At 45.3% G+C, this 23,321-nt stretch overlaps 1 protein-coding gene and 1 long non-coding RNA gene across 3 annotated transcripts; both read right to left on the bottom strand.

Annotated features, from left to right (window-relative positions):
* Nucleotides 1-18,210: 18,210 nt before the first annotated feature.
* Nucleotides 18,211-20,909, bottom strand: LOC138446105 (uncharacterized). The gene is made up of 3 exons (XR_011259128.1): nt 20,795-20,909; nt 18,868-18,967; nt 18,211-18,299 (listed from the first exon to the last, which is right to left on the bottom strand). It is a non-coding gene; the product is annotated as an uncharacterized lncRNA (long non-coding RNA).
* Nucleotides 20,910-22,459: 1,550 nt separating this feature from the next.
* Nucleotides 22,460-23,108, bottom strand: LOC138446104 (transcription factor BTF3-like). Of its 2 annotated transcripts, XM_069600825.1 has the most exons (2): nt 22,721-23,108; nt 22,460-22,666 (listed from the first exon to the last, which is right to left on the bottom strand). In XM_069600825.1, exons 1-2 carry the CDS (start codon nt 23,106-23,108, stop codon nt 22,620-22,622), a joined length of 435 nt encoding a protein of 144 aa, XP_069456926.1. In that variant the 3' UTR covers nt 22,460-22,619. The 2 variants fall into 2 exon arrangements, with proteins under 2 accessions (XP_069456926.1, XP_069456925.1); XM_069600824.1 differs by having other exon boundaries at nt 22,460-23,108.
* Between the last annotated feature and the right edge of the window lie 213 nt (nt 23,109-23,321).

The following is a 23,321-nucleotide window of genomic DNA, read 5'->3' as shown; positions in this document are numbered from 1 at the left end:
CCTGGGCTGGATATCTGACTTGTCTGACTGTGTCTTGCATTCACGCAATTGGCAAAAATAGATTGAGCATCAGATGAATTAACTATAATCCTTGCTCTCAAGAATCTTGAAATCTAGTACAAAAATAAATTACAATAGTATACGTACTCATAGGATGATGTACAAAGTGTACCATAAAGAGAAGATGAATTGCAACTATGGCTAGAGGGCAGTTGAAGAGAGTTTTGTAAAGGAGGTGATCTCTGAGCTGACTTTTGAAAGATGGATGAGTGTTTGTCTCAAAGAGAAACCATATTCTAGTCCACAGGGCGCACACGTGCAAAGGCACAGTGGTGAGAAAAGATACAGTGTGTTCAGGGAAATCCAAGCTCATCTGCATTGTTGGAGCACAGTGTCTGGGAGTGAGAAGGGGGAGGTGAAGGCAGTAGGTCTAGAGAGGGAGGAAGAAGCTTCATGTTCCACACTAAGATGCTGGAACTTTATCCTGGAAGTTTCTCGAAGTGCAGCCCAGGGTCCCACCATCAGAAGACTGTCCTACATGATGAGCAGAAATTTGCCTTAGCTTACATTTTGAAAGATCATGGTGGCCTCCCAGACCAAATGTTACACAGATTAAACTTGCAGCTGAAATCAAAGGAAAGTGATGGATAAGACTGCAAAATGAAAACAACTTAAAAACATTGACTATCTGTCTGGAAGAAAAAAAAACCATAAGAACGTCCAGGCTAATTGTGGGGTGAAACTCTGTAACCAGAAAGGTAAGCCTAAAATGAGACCTACAAAACTGCTTATGATCTGAGGGCACTTGCCAAGGACACAAGTGACCCCAGGTGTCAGCAACAGATGTGCAGAGAGAGGAGTTGGGCTCAAGCCCACTGACAGTGAGGAGTTTGGGGAGACCTTTCCCACACTGTGCTGAGATCCAAAAGGACTATAATCTCAAGACAAATGCAACCAGATCTCATCCTGCCTCTCCCCCCAAAAAACCTCTGGAAACTTCCCAAAGGGTTGTTTCAGTGATTTAAAAAAAAAAAAAAAAAGAGAGAGAGAGGGAACAGAAAAGTAGAGAGACAGCTATTCTTGGGGATATGCAGTCACAGACAGCCCTCTTAGAAATTCGAACCTCATTCTATACAGCCTGGATGTTGAGTCACTGGGTTTCAAACCTTGAACCTTGCTCTAAGGTGTTCTGACTGATAGCTCATCTCAGGAGAAAACACGTCAAGCTGAGACCTCAGAGCACTCACACAGATAATTTTTCAATAGAAAGGACCAGAAAAGAGAAGATGTGGAGAAAAGGGAACCCTCTTACACTGTTGGTGGGAATGCAAAGTAGTACAGCCACTATGGAGAATAGTGTGGAGATTCCTTAAAAAACTGGAAATAGAACTGCCATACGACCCAGAAATCCCACTGCTGGACATACACGCCAAGGAAACCAGAATTGAGAGACACATGAACACATATGTCATTGCAGCACTGTTTACAATAGCCAGGACATGGAAGCCACCTAGATGTCCATCAGCAGATGAATGGATAAGAAAGCTGTGGTACATGTACACAATGGAACATTACTCAGCTATTTAAAAGAACGTATTTGAGTCAGTTCTAATGGCGTGGATGAAACTGTAGCCTATCATACAGAGTGAAGTAAGCCAAAAAGAAAAACACCAGTACAGTATATTAACACATATATATGGAATTTAGAAAGATGGTAATGGAGACCCTATATTTGAGACAGCAGAAGAGACACAGATATAAAGAACAGACTTTTTGGACTCTGTGGGAGAAGGCGAGGGTGGGATGATTTGAGAGAAGAGCATTGAAACATGTATATTGCCATATGTGAAATAGATCGCCGGTCCGAGTTCAAAGCCTGAAACAGGGCGCTCGAAGCCGGTGCGCTAGGACAACCCAGAGGGATGGGATGGGGAGGGAGGTTGGGGGGCGGGGGTTCAGGACAGGGGACACGTACACCCACGGCTGGTTCATCTCAATGGATGGCAAAAGTCACCACGATATCGTAAAGCAATTAGCCTCCAATTAAAATAAATTAATTTTTTTAATGAAATGACCAGAAAACAAAGATTAGCAGGCATACAAGAAAACAAAACCACCTGAACATAAAAAAGAACCATCAAAAATCACAGATCACAGGAATAGACTAAAGATTTTAGAGAGTGGAATTATTAGATCTGGTTTATTTTTTAAAAAAGAAAGAAAAAAACTCCGATGACATGTTTAAAGAAATGAATAACAACACGAATATATATGCATGGGATTGTTGTTTCTGCTTTACAGTCACTCAGTTGTGTCTGACTCTTGTGACCCCATGAACTGTAGCTCTCCAGTCCCCTCTGTCCGTGGGATTTCCCAGGCAAGAATACTGGAGTGGGCTGCCATTTCCTCCTCCAGGGCATCTTCCCAGCCCAGGGATCGAACCCAGGTCTCCTGCATTGACAGGCAGATTCTTTACCACTGAGCCACCAAGGAAGCCCACACATGGAATAGGAAACTCTACAAAGTAACAAGCATATTTGAAAAAGAAATGAACTTCCAAAATGAAAAATATACAAGAACCAAAACAACAAGTTATAATGGTTGTATTTGGCTGCGGGTTGGACACATCTGAAGAGAAAATTAGTAATCTGGAAAAAATTGTGGACATCCTCTGAGTCAAATAGAATCTCATTTTCCAGGACTCTAAAACAGAATTGTTCCCTATTCTTTCAGTGGAATTCTGGCAAGTTTTTGGGTACCTTGGTGCCTCAGAGGTAAAGAATCCGCCTGCTAATGCAGGAAACACAGGTTTGATCCCTGAATCAGGAAGATCCCCTGGTGTAGGAAACGGCAAGCCACTCCTGTATTTTTGCCTGGGAAATCCCATCCATAGGGTTGCAAGAATCAGACACAGCTTAACAACTAAACAACAACAACATGGCAAGTTTCCACAGGTTGAGCTGCTCTTTTGTAAAGCATATGTGGGTAATTATTATCTCTGCTTCTTCATAGAAACTGTGATTCTCAAATTATTTAAGGTGGTAGCTGACTGCACCCATATTTTTGGTCAGCATCTCAAAGAATGAGGCAATTCATCCTCCTATGAAGTAGACATCCAATCTCAACACTCAACCCAGAACTCTTTCAGAGTGGAAATCTGCCATCTCTGGCAGGTGGAAGTATCAGGAGGTGCTTGATGAATGCCTAGTAGGTCAATTTGATAATGTTTTCCTTTTGGATTAAGAACCAACGCTTTCTTGTGTCTTCATATCACCAACATTCCATGTCTGGGGTGTTGTATGTTACAGAAGTCAACAACTCTCCTCCCAGCACCATATGGCCTCTGGAGAGCTGGGTAGATTTATCTGAAGTTTCCATAAGCAAACTGAAGTAAGGGCCTCCTTGCCCTTTGTTAATTGAAAATAAACTACTGTCTTTTGGAGAAGGACACAAGCCTCCAAGTCAAGGCTGTATATTGTCACCCTGCTTATTTAACTTATATGCAGAGTACATCATGAGAAATGCCAGGCTGGATGAAGAACAAGCTGAAATCAAGTTCGCCACGAGAAATATCAATAACCTCAGATATGCAGATGACAACACCTTTATGGCAGAGAGTGAAGAACTAAAGAGCCTCTTGATGAAAGTAAAACAGGAGAGTGAAGAAGTTGGCTTAAAACTCAACATTCATAACACTAAGATCGTGGCATCTGGTCCTATCACTTCATGGCAAATAGATGGGGAAACAATGGAAACAGTGACAGACTTTATTTTCCTGGGCTCCAAAATCACTGCAGATGGTAACTGCAGTCATGAAATTAAAAGAGGCTTGCTCCTTGGAAGAAAAGCTATGACCAACCTAGACAGCATATTAAAAAGCAGAGGCATTACTATGCCAACAAAAGTCCATCTAGTCAAAGCTATGGTTTTTCCAGTGGTCATGTATAAATGTGAGAGCTGGACTATAAAGAAAGCTGAGCACCGAATGATTGATGCTTCTGAACTGTGGTGTTGGAGAAGACTCCTGAGAGTCTCTTGGACTGCAAGGAGACCCAACTAGTCAATCCTAAAGGAAATCAGTCCTGACTATTCATTGGAAGGACTGATGCTGAAGCTGAAGCTCCAGTACTTTGGCCACGTGTTGCAAAACTGACTCATTGGAAAAGACTCTGATGCTGGGAAAGATTGAAGGCGGGAGGAGAAGGGGACAACAGAGGATGAGATGGTTGGATAGCATCACCGACTCAATGGACATGAATTTGAGTAGGCTCCAGGAGATGGTGATGGACAGGGAAGCCTGGCGTGCTGCAGTCCATGTGGTCACAAAGAGTCGGACATGACTGAGCCACTGAACTGAATTGAACTGAACAAGCCTCCGAAAGCTGCCATGGAAACCTACTCACTGGAGGATTTGGCAACTGCTTACACATTTTCATTTCACCTACAGCAGGATGGAATCCAGGCAAGGAAATGCCCAAAGTATAAAAGTATTTATTAGCAGGGGACTATGCGTGTGTGTTGCCAGGTATAGGCTCCAACTTTCTTTTTGAGGACGCCCAGCTGGAGTCTCCATGGGTTAAGATATCCTAGGAGCATCAAATCAGCTCTGAAGACTGACCAAGAAGAGCATGGGACGTGCCCTGCAGGAAAGTGAAAAGAAAGGGTAAATTGTATGAGAAGTCACTGGCTTCTGCCTCTCGAGAGATGAGGAGGTTCAGGTCAGGACCAGGGCAACCAGAGGGCTCCAGGGGAAAACTCGTCTCTGATTCACCTTCTGCTCCACTTGCAAAACCTTCCATCAGTTGCTGAGATTTTGGAACCATTTGCCTAAAACAAAAGAAAACACTCATATTGCCAACTCAGAAGGAGAACAAAGGGCTGGATTAATAAAAAGCAAAGGAGGTGGAAAAATATCTTTGGAGGGGAGGGCAGAGCTTGACCATCTTTTATATTCTCCCAGTTTCCAGGTTCCAAACCTCTTGGCTATATTCAGAGCTGGAAGGAAAACGAGTGTTAGAGCAACGCTTTTACATTTCAGGGAAGGAACTGAGATCCAGCCATGTGGATGCGTGACTTATCATAAGTCGTTAGTGACAAAACCCGACCCAGGACCCAGGCTCCTTGTACTGACCCTTCCTTGCCTCAGTTTCCCAAGGCCCAGCAATCAGCAAGTTCTACAGGGTCTCATTTCCCCATCCTTTCCCTTGCAGTGCTACCACAGGGGCGTAGGCCCTTACCACCCAAGGCAAAGGAAGAAGAAGGTCAGTTCTGTGCTAAGCCCTTGGCAAACACGCATGTAATGCTTGCAACACACTGTGAGTTGAGTAATAATTCCTGCCTTGCATATGAAGGAACAGAGGCTTGGAGACTGAGGTCACACAGCTGGTGAGTGACAGAATTGAGACTCACATCCTTTATTCACCTGACTCCAGGCCCACACTCATCACCTCAGCATCTCCTGCCTCCCAAGGCTACTTCAATGGCTTACTATTTGGACCCCTGTACTTATCCTCTTCCCATTTCAAGCCTCCTACAATCTGAACCTGTTGGAGAAGACTCTTGAGAGTCCCTTGGACTGCAAGGAGATCCAACCAGTCAACCCTAAAAAAGGAAATCAGTCCTGAATATTCACCGGAAGGACTGATGTTGAAGCTGAAACTCCAACACTTTAGCCACCTGATGCGAAGAGCTGACTCATTTGAAAAGACCCTGATGCTGGGAAAGATTGAAGGTGGGAGGAGAAGGGGATGACAGAGGATGAGATGGCTGGGTGGCATCACCGACTCAATGAACATGAGTTTGAGTAAACTCCAGGAGTTGGTGATGGACAGGGAGGCCTAGCGTGCTGCAGTCCATGGGGTCACAAAGAGTCGGACACAACTGAGCCACTGAACTGAAGTGAACTGAACAATCTGAAGCCAGATTAATCTTCTTAAAACTTGCTTTTAATCAACGTCACTCCCAGCCTCTTATCTTGTCTACCATCTGGTCCAACTAACATGTCCGGCCTGCCTCCAAGGCTGGCGCTTGCTGCTCTGTGGGTGAGTTTCTGCATGCCTCATTTGCCTCACCTACACTGCCTTCCCCCTGCCTTTTCTTCTCAAAACACCAGCATTGATTCCTTTATATCCTCAAACTAATTGAATGCCTATCGATTCCTCTACAAGATTTATTGCCAAGGGACAGTATAACTCAGCAGGCAAAAGACAGACTGGAACAAGTTGCCTGATTTGAACCCTGACTCCACTCAATATGAGCTGCATGACTTTGGGCAAGTTTCTCAGCCTCTCTGTGCTTCAGTTTCCCAAAACACAGACAGGATTATGATGACTCCTACTGAGAGGATTAAATTAGTTAATATACATAAAATACTTGGAACAGAATAATAACTCAATAAACAGGAGCTAGTCTTAGCAGTAGTAGTAGGTACCACGCACTGGGCGAGTTGCTAGGACATAGAAGTGAATAAATCACAGTTGGTCCCTTTCCTCCCAGTCTGGTGATCAAGGTGGGAATGTCCACCAGGAACCACAGCCCAGCGCTCTTGCTGCTATAATAGGCAGGTACAGAGGGCTGGGGGAGGAGTTAAGTATCTGAGGTAGGGTGGTAAGGTTTCAGGAAAGAAATTATGCTTTACCTCGAAATTAAAGCGTAGGAGTTCTTCTGAATACACAGAGTGAAGGTGTAGGAGTGACATCCAAATAAACATGGCATGGCCACCCAGGGGCTGCAGGGAGGATCCAGAGGCTGGGACAGAGTAGGGCCTCATCCCATAAAGACTTTATGGCACTCTGAGAAGCTTATGCTCAAGACTGTAAGCAGAGGAATGCCCACCCCAGACCATAATGATCTCAGCTACTTCTGACCTGGTCAAGAACACGTATTGCCAGTTTAACTAATATGACACTTACTGCTGTCTGTCTTCTCTCTGAGTACCAAGCAGCCCACACAAGCATTTCTGAGAAGCTTTGTTATGCCGACCCACCAATGGCCCCTTTCTGAAGCCCCTCTCTCATCATCAAGCCAGGGCAATACGTTTTCCACCAGGTAATTCTGCTACCTTGACCACAGCTGGTCGGACCAAGGACTAGCATCTGACCTACAGGCATCTGACCTCTTGATCGGCCAGTGCCCAAAATGAGTGCCCAGGATCAAAACCAGACTCAGTGGGTGCCATTTCTTCAGGATGCAGACTGCCCAAACAGAATCTCTCTCTTAAGGAAATCTGAACGTGAAACACAGAGGAAAACAGACATAGAAGCCGTGGAAATGGAAAAACTCCAGTCGGAAAAAGCAATAAGGGCCTTCTCCCTGGTGGTCCAGTGGTTGAGAATCCATCTGCCAATGCAGGGAATGCAGGCTCCATCGCTGGTCTGGGAAGATTCCACAGGCCCCAAAGCAACACAGCCCGTGGGCCACGACTGCTGAGCCAGCACTATAGAGCCCGAGGGCCACAGCTACTGAGCTCAGGCACCGCAATGAAGAGCAGCCCCCACTCACCAGCCCGTGAATAGCAATGAAGACCCAGTGCGGCCAAAAAAAATTTTTTAAGAAATCTCTTCTGTAAAAAAAGAAAGAAAAAAGGCAGTGAGCAGAAGCCACGAATCAACCAAACCTACAAGGTAATGGCACCGTAACAAAAAAAGAGCACAGGCGAGGGAGTCAGTAACGAGATAAGCCTTACGATGCGCTGCACTGTGGCCCACTTCCCAAGTACTCCTGGTTTCCCCGAGTTCAGCGGTGCCGCGGATTAAGACAATTTTCTGTTTTTCTTTGTTCCCTAAGCATCCTCAAATGAAACCCCAAAGTACTCTAGCTGAGCCTCTTTTCCTTGGAACCTGAACAAATCTAACTCTACAGGAACAAGTCTTTTCTGCCCAACGGGATGAGAGTGGTTTCTCGTGGAACAGTCTGTGCTTTGGCAGAAAAACAGGACGGTACATGACTTATTCGGAAAGATTCCCAGGATTTTCCTAACAGGAAACGTGGACAGGCTGTGGGGGAAGTGAGGAGACAGAAGCCTGGAGGGGCCAGATCCTAAACGGTCCGCCACGGCAACGATCCTGGCTTTCATCCTGAAATTATGGGTCTCTGTTTAAGGCATTAGAAAAAGAGGAATGTGATGGTCAGGTTTGAGATTTCTAGATGAGATATCATTTTATCCAACATACACTACTGTCTCCAGAGGAGGTAGATATAACATTTATGACTCAAAGGAACCCTCTTGAGTAAAAAGGAACTACACTGACACGACCCTGAAGGAAATTCAACTTTCCAGGTATATTCACGTGACCAAAAATGCAAAACAAAGAAATGTACACAAGTTACATCCACTAGTGCCCAGACAAAGGAATTCCCGTGAAAGAACAACGTCAACAGTTATTTCCTTGGGACAGAAACATAACATGCAGGAAGAAGACTCAGAGCTGGTGGGGCTTGTCTTAATCTTTTGTGATGTTTCTCTAGGGGAAAGCAAACAAGAGAGATTTCCTGGCAAGTCACTCCGTGAATGTCTTATCTACTTTGTCCTGGTCTGAATCTCCCAATCGCCTGCTTCTCCCCGCCACAGTAGGACACTGGAAGGGTCCACAAGGACTCGCTGCCGGAGATGCCGAGACACCAGGTCTCAGGGAGCGGCGGTGAAAACTCGGAATGGAGTGACCTTCCGGGCTCGCTCTGGCTTTAGGACCCCAGCCTCCATCTGCCGGTTTTCCACCTCCCCTGCTTCCTGCTCACTTCCTCTTTCCCTCTCAATGACGCCTTCAAATAGCCCTGTGTTCAGGAAACAGTGGTTATGCTACCAATTCAAAGAGCCACCACTTCAGAGGCGAGGGAGCTCGCCTCCACCCCGCTCCCGGGTCCCCGCTGGCTATTTGCAGAAGTTCTTCACAAGCAGGGAAAAGGCCTCCGCGAGTGATGCCCGCTCCATCACCATGGGTTAATCAAGGCTCTCTGTGCAGTTTCCTCCGCCATCTGCTCGCACTGCCTTCTCTCCGAGACTTGGCAGGGAAACGCACGCTGTTTTTCATCCTAACTCAAAGACAGACAGGTTTTTCATACCTGTGCAAGTTGGGATTCAAAGAAGCAGCGCGGATGAAATAGAAAGAAGAACAGCAGAGGCCCCAAGCTGCGACTCGTAACCAGCCTCCCTGAGCGGCATTGCGGCCAACGTCTGACTGGAGAGCCCTGCATCCTCTTTTCTTTACGGGTTAAATCCTGTCAAATTTGATCCAGCTCCAACCCAAACTTTCTCTAACAAAATGATTGTTTTCTAAGCCCCAGCTCCTGGCAGATTTATTTCAAGACATATTCAATGCAAGGGAACCGCAGTACAAGGTAAGATGTTTAAGCGGGGCGCCTTAGACTGAATGGTCCTCTTGTTCTCTGTCTCCGCCTATTCCTTCCCACTTCTCAGCACTGTCTTTCCATTCTTGGCCTTTGTTACCTGCACTCCTGGGGCCTCATTTCTGCTTCATTGTCTAGACGTCTTTTCCTTTCCTGCTGCCCTCGCCCTTGTTTACCCTTCACTCTCTCTTTTTGTCTTATTTCTTCCTTCTCCTCTCTTTTCCCTTTCCTCTGGCATCTTGTGTCTTCTCCATCTTAATGTTGAGAAGATCTATAGTCCTAAAGCTAGGGTTCAGCTTTTATTCCAAACCTTGGCAGCAGGCACCACTCGGGCTCTGATTCATCAGGACAGATGCTAGTGATGGAGCTGGGACAGGATCTAGAAGGTTGGCAACTTTGCTACTCGCCAGTGGTATGCGGGAAGTGGAAGAGGACAGGGCAGGAGAGTGCCCTCGGAAGGCTCGTGGCAGTGGACAATGACTATTACCTGAGCGAGTCAGAACTATTTCCATCTTCTAACGATCCAGAGTGTACCAGATTGAGAACAAGAAAAATAGCCACTGACATCCCAGACGGGCCTAGTTCTATCAGTCAGGCCTCAGTGTCGCTAGGAGCTGGAGCTAATACCGGCGGCCAGGCCTTGTTGAATATGAGCAGCTTCACAGAACACCAATGACTGTGATGGATCCAAAGGAAAACAAGACCATGCAAAAACATGAACATCATCCAGAGTACAAAAGTGACCCTCATCCCCCTGCTCTGCTAGTGAGTGATCCCTTCTCTTTACCGGTTACAGCTCCAGCCTTGACTCACTCATCGCACCTCCGATGGTTGGGTTAAGATGCCCAACCATACATACCCAGTTCCGGAAGACATCCAGTCCTGATTTCTTGAATTTTCCCCCAAATTATCAAGCATCAAGCACAGTCCAAATCCTATAGTAGGTTCTTCCCAACACCCTTTAACCCAGTCTCCCCAAGTTCCCTGTGGTGTGTGTCTTCCTCGTCACAAGCAACAAACCCGACTTGTTCAACCACCAGTGTGTTCCTGGTGGTTTTGGCCAGAGGTCATCGACAAGGTGCATTTGTGTACTGCCAAAGCCTTGAGATCACTTTGAGAAGGGGATTTCTGACAAGAAAGGCCTGAACCCTCAGTGAAGACTGTTATTTAAGTTTCCTGGGAGGAAGAAAGAGGGGATCTGCTCCTCACCCTCTTCAACATCCCACTGGTAATTCTCGAAAGCTGCCAAGAGAAGAGCACGAAGTGTCCCAGATCTAGCAGGCGAGATCCTGACCTCCTGGCTGTGGAATCCTGTTGTCAGATGCTGGAAAAAAAGGACACAGTTTGGTGTAGATGAATCCTTTTACCTGCTCGAGAGTTGGAGTACAGTCCCTAAGTGCTTAGAATAATTCCCTAGCATCTATAGTACTGTTGCCTACTCCCTATCACAGCCCACTTCTGCTCCTGAGCTGATTCTGCTAGGAAGCAGGATACTAGACACTAGATTTCCTAGTATGGGATACCCCATACTAGATTTTCAAGTTTGGTCCTGGACTTCGAGCAGGCATTGTTTTCCCTTTCTTCACTGCTTTCAACTAATACACAAGAAGGAGCAAAGAGAAAACTTATCAACCCATCAAAGCCAGTGTCAGGAGATAGGACCAAGCCTGCCTTCTAGAATGCAACTGAACCTGAAGATAAGCACTAGGCTTCCAGGAACCTAAGTGGCCACGTGGTATGCCCAAGTTCATGTAACAATGAATCTTGTTTCTGCGGTTCCTTCCTGCCTTCAGACACTTGAGTGAAATATGCTTCAGAAGAACTCATAATTGCTAGACACCAAATTAGCCACCAACCCAGGCTTGCTCCTAAATTATTCAAGATGTTGGAAAAATACCTACACAAAACAGATCAATCAAAGAAATCAAATACCTACCCTGCAGTTCTGAGACAATTAGGTGGAAACATTCTGCAATTACACACTAACAATTATTTCTCCCACTGAGTGGTATCAGAAAACTTGGAAAATTTAAATGTGGTATCATATCACCAACCCACAGAGTAGAAGGCATCACCCTGAGCACTGGGTATTAGTAAACAGAATTGCAAAGCCTAATAGAATCACGGAACAAATACAAACCTCAGGGAATCACTGTCTTTCAAATAAATAGTGATTAGCTCCCTGTAAGTTTTGGGGGCGGGTGGTGGCCAGGGGCGCTGTTCCTAATTCAAAGTTCTCAAGGTCATAGGAGTAGCACCCAGGAATGTCAGAGCCCGGCGGCCGCTCCACCACATCGCACCAGCTGCCTGATTCGGGACAGTCCAATCCGACAGAACAAAGCAGCTGAAAAATGCTGGAGCAGAGAAAATCATGGCATGCTAAAGAGGCATTCTCCCTGAGCTCATTAAAAAGATATATTAATTAGGATAACTAAGCTGCTGTAACAAATACACCTCAAATTTCCAGGGACTTCATAGGATAAAAATTTCTTTCTCTCTTAAGTACCATTCCAGTGTGGATGTCCTGGCCAGTTGAGCAGCTTTCGTCCTTAATCAGTTAGGGTCCCTCTAGCCCTCTGGAGCAGCAGCTCTCCACCTTGGTTATCCTCTAGAACATCTGTTCTGTGCTTGGTCTCTCAGTCACATCGGACTCTGCCATCCCAAGGACTGCAGCCCGCCAGGCTCCTCTGTCCCTGTGGATTCCCCAGGCAAGAATCCTAGAGTGGGTTGCCATGCCCTCCTCCAGGGGATCATCCCAACCCAGGGATCAAACCCAGGTCACCCACACTGCAGGTGGATCCTTACCATCTGAGCCACCAGGGAAGCCCTTTAGAGCAACATCTGGGGAGCTTAAACTGTTGCTGGCACCATACCTCAGATCGATGTAATTAGCATCAAAATGGACAACCAAGTCTTTTTTTCTTTTTTAACCTTTCCAGATGTTTCCAATAAAAAGCAAAGGTTGAAGTAACTTCACCAGGGCCCTGGAGACCTCTACTTTGAGCTGGCAGAAGAGGAAAGGGATAGCGGAGAAAGCAGAGCTCCTCCCCAAAGTCCCAGCCTGAAATGACACACTTTTCTCTGCTCACCTCTCATCGTTGGGAACTCGTCACACATGTACACAAGGAAGGCTGGAAAATGCCATCCCTGTCTGGCTTGCCTGTTCCCAGTAACAATGCCACAATGGGGAAGAGAGAGAACACATTTTTCATGGTTAGCCATCTTCTAGAATGAATATATGAGAGGGGTTATGCAGAAATAGAAGGAGAAAATGAGAAAAGAGGCAAGTTTTAGGAGACACCAAAGTATTTATAATAACCAAATAACTTTGCTGTTATCTGAAACTAGTGCAATGTTGTAAATCAACTATACTTCAATTTTAAAAAAATTGAAATAAAGAAAAGAAAAAGAGGAAAGGGGTAGCAAAAAAGCTCTTGAGTTCTGGGAGGGAATGTGAAAGTGAAAGTCGTTCAGTCATGTCTGACCCTTTGCCACTCCATGGACTGGGATTCTCCAGGCCAGAATACTGGACTGGGTAGCCTTTTCTTTCTCCAGGGATCTTCCCAATCCAGGGACTGAACTGCCAGCATTGCAGGCAGATTCTTTACCAGCTGAGACACAAGGGAAGGAGATGTAGCATACTCTAATAGAAACTCAGGCATGAAGAAAATGTAGACTCCAGTACAGACTTTGGCAAAAACTAATTTTTGTGACCTTGGATGTGTCCCTTATCGTCTCTGGGCTCAGTATCCTGTAAAAAGGGAGAGATGGACTAGAAGTTATAAGGCTCTGTGACACTTCCATTCAATAGGGTGATTATGGAAACTGAATTTACCTAAAGTCAAGTCTTATAAAGAGGACTTTATGTCTTTCCATAGTCATTTCTAAATGACATGTGAATGAACTCAGTTTAAAAATGATGCAGGCCCCTGTTTTCTCTCTTCTGCTCCTGCTACCCTTGATAATCACTGCAGTTCATCACGGTTGCCAGTTGGTGAATATGCATGATAAGTTGCATCAGTCCGACTCTTTGCGACCCTACGGACTGGAGCCCGCCCGGCTCCTCTATCCATGGGATTTTTCAGGCAAGAGTACTAGAGAGGGTTGCCACGCCCTCCTCCAGGGGATCTTCCTGACCCAGGGATCGAACCTGCGCCTCTTATGTCTCCTGTGTTGGCAGGTGGGTTCTTTACCACTAGCGCCACATGGGAAGCCAAGTAAGATACAGGTGGAAACTTAATACATCAAAGATGAAAAGCAGAAGGAGGAAGGAAATGTTAAGCATTGCATCACAGAACACAATGGGCTTCTCTGTCTCAGGCATGCAGGGAGAACCAATACGTAATGGCCATCTTTCCGCACTGTCTGCTGGAGAGATCCAAAGAGCATGCATGAGCATTAAATGGGTGATTTGTCATGATAACTCAGATTTGGAGTGTGTTTTCCCATTATAGATCTGGTCTTCTCGTTCTTGCAGATTTGTGCTTTCATGCTATTTGTGCTGTTCCCATTGTGCATAAAAAGGCAGCAGCAGCCGTGTGAATGTGCCCATCTCGCACGTACCAAGCTCAGTCAGTCAGCGTAGCCCTGGGGAAGAGAGCATCTTCCGAGACTTTCGTATTCAGGAGGCAATAGGGCAGGCAGCCTCTGTTTACCTGGATAGATTTGCTCCTGGCCTGTAAACAGAAAGATGACCACAGCTACAAAGGAGAGAGAGTGTTACACAGAGGTCTGTTGTCTCTCAAAAGTCAAATCTCTACTTGGTCATTAGATAAATGAGGATGAGATATTACTGTTATCCTTACAAATAACTGCAAAGATTTAGGAGCCTAAAGACCAAGAAGTGAATTTCTTTCTCCTGTAAGAGTCCTGGGCACCTGGACTCTGCCAAGATGGCTCTGCCATTTCCAGAAGGCGGCTGCATAAGTCTCCCTGAGAACTGCCCTCCCAGTTCACCGGGAGGGGGAAGGAGCATGAAGGACCCATAGGGCTGGGCTTGGCAGCTGTGCCCACTGCTTCCACTCACACCCCAGTGGAGAGGACTTGGGTACAGGGTCATACCTAAATATACAGAAGGCAGAGAAACATCATCCCACTGTGTGACCGGAAGAGGGATGATGGATTTGCATGAACAGCTAGTGGTCTCTTCCACTGGGTTTTTAAACTGCAGGTTGGAATTCATTCATGCATCATAAAATCAATTTTAAAAGTGCAAATTAGCATCTTTTAAAAATGGGATGGAAGAAAGGAGAAGGGAAAGAAAGAGTACCAAAGGGGAGGGGAAAGGAGGGGAGAAGAGAGGAGAGTTCAGAGATTATTGCATGTAGGAAGGCTGCTGTTGGTGTTTAGTTGCTCAGTTGTGTCTGACTCTTTAGTGACCACATGGACTATAGCCACCAAGCTCCTCAGTCCATGGGATTCTCCAAGCAAGAACCCTGGAGCAAGTTGCCATTTCCTCCTCCAGGGGATCTTCCTAACCCAGGGATCAAACCTGCATCTCCTGCAGCTCCGGCATTGGTAGGCTTATTCTTAACCTCTGAGCTACTGGGACTTTCCATAGGAAGGTTCAGTTCAGTTCAGTTCAGTTGCTCAGTCGCATCCAACTCTTTGCGACCCCATGACTCACAACACGCCAGGCCTCCCTGTTCATCACCAACTCCCAGAGTTCACTCAAACTCATGTCCATCGAGTCAGTGATGCCATCCAGCCATCTCATCCTCTGTTGTCCCTTTCTCCTCCTGCCCCCAGTCCCTCCCAGCATCAGTCTTTTCCAATGAGTCAACTCTTCGCATGAGGTGGCCAAAGTACTGGAGTTTCAGCTTTAGCATCATTCCTTCCAAAGATATCCCAGAGCTGATCTCCTTCAGAATGGATTAGCTGTATCTCCTTGCAGTCCAAGGGACTCTCAAGAGTCTTCTCCAAACCACAGTTCAAAAGCATCCATTCTTCAGCACTCAGCTTTCTTCACAGTTCAACTCTCACATCCATACATGACCACAGGAAAAACCATAGCCTTGACTAGACTGACCTTAGTTGGCAAAGTAATGTCTCTGCTTTTCGATATGCTATCTAGGTTGGTCATAACTTTTCTTCCAAGGAGTAAGCATCTTTTAATTTCATGGCTGCAGTCACCATCTGCAGTGATTCGGGAGCCCAAAAAAATAAAGTCTGACACTGTTTCCACTGGTTCCTCATCTATTTCCCATGAAGGGACAAGGTGCCATGATCTTCGTTTTCTGAATGTTGAGCTTTAAGCCAACTTTTTCACTCTGCTCTTTCACTTTCATCAAGAGGCTTTTTAGTTCCTCTTCACTTTCTGCCATAGGGTGGTGTCATCTGCATATCTGAGATTATTGATATTTCTCCTGGCAATCTTGATTCCAGCTTGTGTTTCCTCCAGCCCAGCCTTTCTCATGATGTACTCTGCATAGAAGTTAAATAAGCAGGGTGACAATATACAGCCTTGACATACTCTTTTTCCTATTTGGAACCAGTCTGTTGTTCCATGTTCAGTTCTAACTGTTGCTTCCTGACCTGCATATAGGTTTCTCAAGAGGCAGGTCAGATGGTCTGGTATTCCCATCTCTTGAAAAATTTTCCACAGTTTATTGTGATCCACACAGTCAAAGGCTTTGGCATAGTCAAGAAAGCAGAAATAGATGTTTCTCTGGAACTCTCTTGCTTTTTCCATGACCCAGCGGATGTTGACAATTTGATCTCTGGTTCCTCTGCCTTTTCTAAAACCAGCCTGAACATCAGGAAGTTCACAGTTCACGTATTGCTGAAGCCTGGCTTGGAGAATTTTGACCATTACTTTACCAGCATGTGAGATGAGTGCAATTGTGCGGTAGTTTGAGCATTGTTTAGCATTGCCTTTCTTTGGCATTGGAATGAAAACTGACCTTTTCTAGTCCTGTGGCCACTGCTGAGTTTTCCAAATTTGCTGGCATATTGAGTGCGGCACTTTCACAGCATCATCTTTCAGAATTTGAAATAGCTCAACTGGAATTCCATCACCTCTGCTAGCTTTGTTCATAGTGATGCTTTCTAAGGCCCACTTGACTTCACATTCCAGGATGTCTGGCTCTAGGTAAGTGATCACACCATCGTGATTATTTTGGTCGTTAAGATCTTTTTTGTACAGTTCTTCTGTGTATTCTTCTGTGTATAGGAAGGTTCAGTTCAGTTCAGCCGCTCAGTCATATCCAATTCTTTGCGACTCCATGAATCACAGCACTCCAGGCCTCCTTGTCCATCACCAACTCCCAGAGTTCACTCAGATTCACATCCATCGAGTCAGTGATGCCATCCAGCCATCTCATCCTCTGTCGTCCCCTTCTTCTCCTGCCCCCAATCCCTCCCAGCATCAAAGTCTTTTCCAATGAGTCAACTCTTCGCATGAGGTGGCCAAAGTACTGGAGTTTCAGCTTTAGCATCATTCCTTCCAAAGATATCCCAGGGCTCATCTCCTTCAGAATGGACTGGTTGAATCTCCTTGCAGTCCAAGGGACTCTCAAGAGCCTTCTCCAACACCAGAGTTCAAAAGCATCAATTCTTCGGCGCTCAGCCTTCTTCACAGTTCAACTCTCACATCCATACATGACCACAGGAAAAACCATAGCCTTGACTTGATGGACCCTAGTCGGCAAAGTAATGTCTCTGCTTTTGAATATGCTATCTAGGTTGGTCATAACTTTTCTTCCAAGGAGTAAGCGTCTTTTAATTTCATGGCTGCAGTCACCATCTGCAGTGATTTGGGAGCCCAAGTGTTTAATGAAATTTGCATCAGTTTGTTAATAACTTACTAGATCAAATGAATTCATTTTTTTAAGTTTTTATTATATATTGGAATATAGTTAATCAACAATATTGTGTTAGTTTCAAGTGTATGGCAGAGTGATTTAGTTATACACATACTGGTATCTAGTCTCCCTCAAACTCCCCTCCCATCTAGGCTGCCACATAACACTGAGCAGAGCTGCATGTGCTGCACAGTAGGTTCTCATTAGTTATCTATGTTATACATAATAGTGTATAGATGTCCTTCCCAAGCTCCTAATTCATCCCTCCCACTCCTTCCACCTAGGTATCTGTAAGTTCGTTCTCTACATCTCTCTCTATTTCTGCTTTGCAAATAAGTTCATCTGTACCATTTTTCTAGATTCCACATATATGCAATATTACATGGTATCTGTTTTTCTCTTTTTGACTTACTTCATTCTGTATAACGGTCTCTAGGTCCATCCACATCTCCGCAAACGGCACTATTTCATTCCTTTTAATTACTGAGTAATATCCCATTGTATATATTCTTTATCCATTCTTCTGTTAATGGACATTCCGTTTGCTTCCACAGTTTAGTTATTAGCAAATCAAACAACCTCATTATAAAGCAGCCTCACCTGGTGTTATGGGTTTAGTTATGTCTCCCACAAAAAGATATTTTGGAGTTCTAACCCCCAGTACCTCAAAATGTGACCTTATTTAGAAATAGAGTCTTTGCAGGTGTAATCAAGATAAGGCCATAGGGTAGGCCCTAGTCCAATATGACTTGTGTTCTTATAAAACAAGAAAATTTGGACACAGACACACACAGGGAGGGCACCATGTGAAAACAAAGGCAGAGATCAGCAGGATGTGTCTACAGTCCAAGGAACACCAAAGACCGGCAGGAAATCGCCAGCAGCTGGGAGAGGCATGGAGCAGACGCTCCCTTATGATTCTCAGAAGGCACCAACTTCCAAACCCTTATTGTAGGGCTCCTGGCCTCCAGAACTGTCCAAGAATCCATCTCTGTTGTTTAAGGCACCCGGTGGCACTTTGTCAGAGCAGCCCTGGGAAATAAGACAGGCAGCTCACCTGGAAACCAAGACCCCAGACAGGCAGCTCCAAGGGTCCTGGCAATTCTGTACCTGGACTTTTCCTGACGAAATGATTCCAGGGCTCAAGGCTATCTGCCAAGAGAAAAAAGCGAGAATTCGGGCCATTTTCATTCAAATGTTCCTTGTTTTCTTTTCCCCTTTAGCCCTTTCTGGAATAGAGTAGTCATAAAATGGATATAATGCAATTATTAACATCATTTTCAGCAATTCACATGTACAGATCTTAGTGAGAATTAGATTTTAATATCTCCTTACACCGCCGAGTGCCGGAGCCAGCTACACCCAGCTAATTCGTGGCGACAAAACTGGTTATGCCGATGCATGATTTATTTTTACTCCTATAGAAAGTTGACACTTTATTCATTAAACTGCTCCCTTTAACACATTCCTAAATCATTGCTTTCCACTCTGATCCAGTCTAGTTCTCATTTCTGAATTTCAGCTGGAGTGGCTTTGATAATGAATTCTTTTTTTACCTGACAAGGGAAGCTAAAACCTTCCCCTCCTGAACATTTAAAAGGGAAATTCAGGCCCTTTTTTGTCAGGCTGTTTATCATATCTCGCAAATACTCAAATCCATTTCCTTTGGAAAAGGTTTGTCTTTCTACGACAGGCATATAAAAAGGTTTTATTACAGTACCTTATTCATCGGCACTGCTCGGCCCAAAGATAAAAACGGAATTCATTTTCTGGATTTTCCTTGAATGTCAGCTCTATACATTTCTTCTATTATCAGAGTTCTTAACCCAAGAAGAATGGAGGAGAAGGAGAATTCAAGTTAATATACAATATCAAGCTCCATTATTGACTAATATGAATATTGAAAAATCCCAAGATAAAATATGAATTTAAATGAAAGTGGTAGAGACAAAACAAAAATCTCTGTAGGGATTTAATAGCAAGCACTCATTGGGTTTACTTGAGACATGCTACGCTGCACGGCTCCCCAAATCTGGAAAATCATTTCAACATCATTTTTTAGGTACAGCCCGATCTGTCAGTTACAGCGCAGAGCAGTGCCACGCAGGCTTAACTGTGTATGTAAACCACCACAGGGGCTGCTTAAAATGCAAATTTATCTTCAGTAGATCAAGGCTGGAGGCTGCGACTGCATCTCTGAACTGTTCTGGAGTGAGGCAGGGGCCATAGGTCAGAGACAGCACGTGGAGTAGCCAGAGCTAAAAGGCCAAAGCAGTGTGTTCCAGGTCAGAATGGAAACATTGGCTTCACTCTAACCCTTAAGCCGAATTTGTCAGAATAATATAATTATGTCTTGAAATTACATCACAAGCTGCGGTCCCAATCTCATACTAATTTTCACTCGCTCTTGGGATGCACCGTTGTCTGGGTGTGTCTGATGGGCTGATGGAGATGCTGTGTCTGGTGCTGACACGGGCCAGCCCCGTGGACTTACAGCTGATGCTGTTGGAGAAAGCTGCAGACAGAAACCTAGGAAGCTGTGTGCAGTAGGGACCTGGGAGACTCAGAGACCCCACAGGGGAGAAGGGCACACGCCATGGTGTGGAGCACAGCTTCACCTCTGCATGGAGCTTTTGTGCAAGAAAACTGCAGAGGGGTTGGGCACCATAGCCTCCCTTAGGGTTTGCGAGGTGAGAAGCATTAGGAGACTACACCACTGGGGCAACGACAAGAGGATCCAAAATAGAAACCCAGCTCAGGTCACTGGGACGACCCTGAGGGATGGGATGGGGATGGAGGTGGGAGGGGGGTTCAGGATGGGGGACACATGTACACCCATGGCTGATTCATGTCAATGTACAGCAAAAATCACTACAATACTGTAAAGTAATTTGCCTCCAATTAAAATAATTAATTTTTTAAAAAAAACAGCTCATAAGCTCCCAGCAAAGCCTTGGTGGCAGTCTGAATGGGGCTGCAGTTCATTCATTACACATCAGCGTACAGGGGTGTGGTATCCATAGTGGTGAGGCAGGAGCAGAGCCAATTGAGTCCCCACCCACATAAATGCAGGAAGCTTGGGTTACACTTGCTTCTAGAGGCAGGGGGCTTGAAGCAACGTAGTATGGATGACTCACTGCCAATCTATCTCTGTGTCTGGGAAAACAACTCAAGCACAAATAGTAAGTCTTCAAATGATGAGGCACGGGTACACCTTTCAGTTGCAGACATCTCTCATTTCATAAGTCACTGAGATGGCCAACCTCCAGATCATAAAAGGTAAGTACAATGTAGGGATAAAAAGAGGGGTTTCCCTGGTGGCTCAAACGGTAAAGAATCCGCCTGCAATGTGGGAGACCTGGGTTCGATCCCTGAATTGGGAAGATCCCCTGGAGAAAGGCATAGCAACCCACTCCAGTATTCTTGCCTGAAGAATCCCCATAGACAGAGGAGCCTGGCAGGCTACAGTCCATGGGATCACAAAGAGTTGGACACAACAGAGTGACTAAGCACAGCACAGGGATAAAAGAGATTGGGGGAGGGGAATGGACCACCAGTTTAATCTCTAAAACACCAAAGTAGGGAGCACAGTAACTTCAAGTGAGGTTCAATAAAGAATAAATGATAAAATTCAGCTTTCAGCCAACCTTGCTAAGTCAAGACATGGTCAGTAAACTTCTGTCCCTGAACCTGCCCACGTGGGTTGGCAGCATCTTTGTCATCTTGAAAGGCTGCTTTTAGTGACTTTTACGTTCCATTGATTGCTGGTCCTCTCTTCTTGCCTGAAAAAGACGGAGAACAATTTTGGTAACAGGAACCAAGTGATGTAGAAGAACCTGAAATTCCTTCTGTCTAATGTTCATTTATTACCGCAATCAGACAAACAAACCAAAGACCCTGTCTGTGCACCGGCAGCACCAAAAGGTTTCCACTGAACCCTGAGAAGTGAGCCACTCAGAGCAGAGGGCCGCAGGGTGGTGCTGGAAGCCACTGCAGCAGGAGGCAGAGCAGAAACCTCAGGGCAACCTCTGGGTAGCACCCCCCAGGGAGAGAAATCCCACATGTGTGCAGCTCTGAGCATGCTCATGACCAGTTATGTGAGGCCTCTAGGTTAACCTTTATGGAAACCGCTGTATGTCCTTGCTAGAGTTTTTAGTCATTCTGATGCTTAGCTGCAGAAGTTCAAGCCCAGCTGATGCTTCATTCCCACGCCCCTCCCCACAGCTCCATCATACTAATCCTGTGACCTATGTCCTCAGTTTCCTCTTCTGTGAAATGGGAATCTAACAGAACCGACTGCACAGTGTTGTTAAGAAAATAAGTGAATGATGTGTAGAGAGGCTCAGTGCAGCGCCTGGCATACTGTAGGTGCTCCAAAAACGCTGCTGCAGTTTTTCCCCCTGCCCTTAGCTGCCAGGAGACAGGAGAGCATCGTGGTTAGAAGCATAGGCTGAGGAGTCAGACTGTCTGGGTGTGCAGTCTCATCTCCAGTGCTAACCACTGACAAGTTAATCAACTGCTCTCTGCCTCAGTGTCCTCTCCTATGTAATGAGGATGCTCATAACTGACCACCTCATAGGGTGGTTTTGTTAAAAGACCAAGTGGGATAATCATGGAAAGTACTTAGCACCCAGTACCTGATACACAGTAAGTACTCAGTACACTGATGTGTGCTTCTATTACCTCGCCAATAAATGTCCATCTAGTCAAATCTATGGTTTTTCCAGTAGTCATGTATGGATGTGAGAGCTGGACTATAAAGAAAGCTGAGCACCGAAGAATTGATGCTTTTGAATTGTGGTGCTAGAGAAAACTCTTGAGAGTCCCTTGGACTGCAAGGAGATCAAACCAGTCAATCGTAAAGGAAATCAGTCCTGAATGTTCATTGGAAGGACTGATGCTAAAGCTGAAACTCCAATACTTTGGCCACCTGGTGCGAAGAACTGACTCACTGGAGAAGACCCTGGTGCTGGGAAAGATTGAAGGCAGGAGAAGAAAGAGACGACAGAGGATGAAATGGTTGGATGGCATCACTGACTCGATGGACATGAGTTTGAGCCAGCTCCAGGAGTTGGTGATGGACAGGGAGGCCTGGCGTGCTGCAGTTCATGGGGTTGCAAAGAGTCAGACACAACTGAGCCACTGAAATGAACTGAACTGAACTGATTACTCCCTTACTACTCTGACCTGAAACATTGATTTTATTTTCTATTTTTTACTAGGCAAAGAATTTTATTTATCTTTGTCTCAAACTTTATTCTTAGGCTTCTTCAGCTTAATTAGCTGCAAAGAATGACTTGTATATGAGCAAAAACTGAAAAGAGCTGCAGTGTCCAGGGGCTTAGGCTTAAAAATATTAGAGATCTAGATTTTATCAGATCCATAAACAAAATTTTAAAAAGCAGTCATAATATAAAATAGCAGCTCCCAGTAACGTCTTCAAGATTTATCTTCTTCAGAAGTTAACTCAATTCAGTTTGCTTCATTCTTGGAAGCCTCATCAAAATTCTCCACAAGATCTGGAACTTCATCATCCCCCTCTCCAGTGGCAAGCGGTGCTTTCCCATCCACGGATTGTTTGGGCAGAGCTTCAGCCAGTCTCCTTAAATTGGCCAGATTGTCTGCACCAAGTTGGTTTAAGATGCTGGGGAGCATTTCTGTCAGTTGCCTTGTCTCAGCGTGGCCTGTAATGGTGAAAGTGTTCGCTGCCAGAGATGCCTGAATTTTAGGGTTGTTAAAGTGGATCACTGTTCCTTGATTTGTGAACATATTCACCTCTTCAATACCAGAGATATTGTTTACCCCTAATAACTTCTTTAAAGAGAACTGAAGTTTTATGTCATCTGCTGTGGCTGTTCTAGGAACCACCTTCTTCTTTCTGCCAGCAGTTCCTTTCCCACTGGTGAGCACTTGTGCCTGCAGTTTGGAGAGTTTCTCTTGGTTCATGATAGTTTTTTTCATCTTGTTGGAGCGGAAATGGGGCCGCACGGGGGACTAGGGTTGGCACTCAGGTGGGCTCGGGCAAACCAGCTGAGGTTAGGCACACGCACGCGGGGCCTCCCTCTAGCTGCCATCTTGCGTCCCTGCATGACCTGAAACCTTTAAAGACAAAGCAGCTTCCAGTTGAGCTTTGTGCAAAATGTCACAAACCAACACCCTGCTGCAAGTCGCTCA

This window comes from Ovis canadensis, chromosome 9 (assembly GCF_042477335.2).
Source record: "Ovis canadensis isolate MfBH-ARS-UI-01 breed Bighorn chromosome 9, ARS-UI_OviCan_v2, whole genome shotgun sequence".
NCBI classification, from domain to species: domain Eukaryota; kingdom Metazoa; phylum Chordata; class Mammalia; order Artiodactyla; family Bovidae; genus Ovis; species Ovis canadensis.
This window is presented reverse-complemented; position numbering and strand designations above follow the sequence as displayed.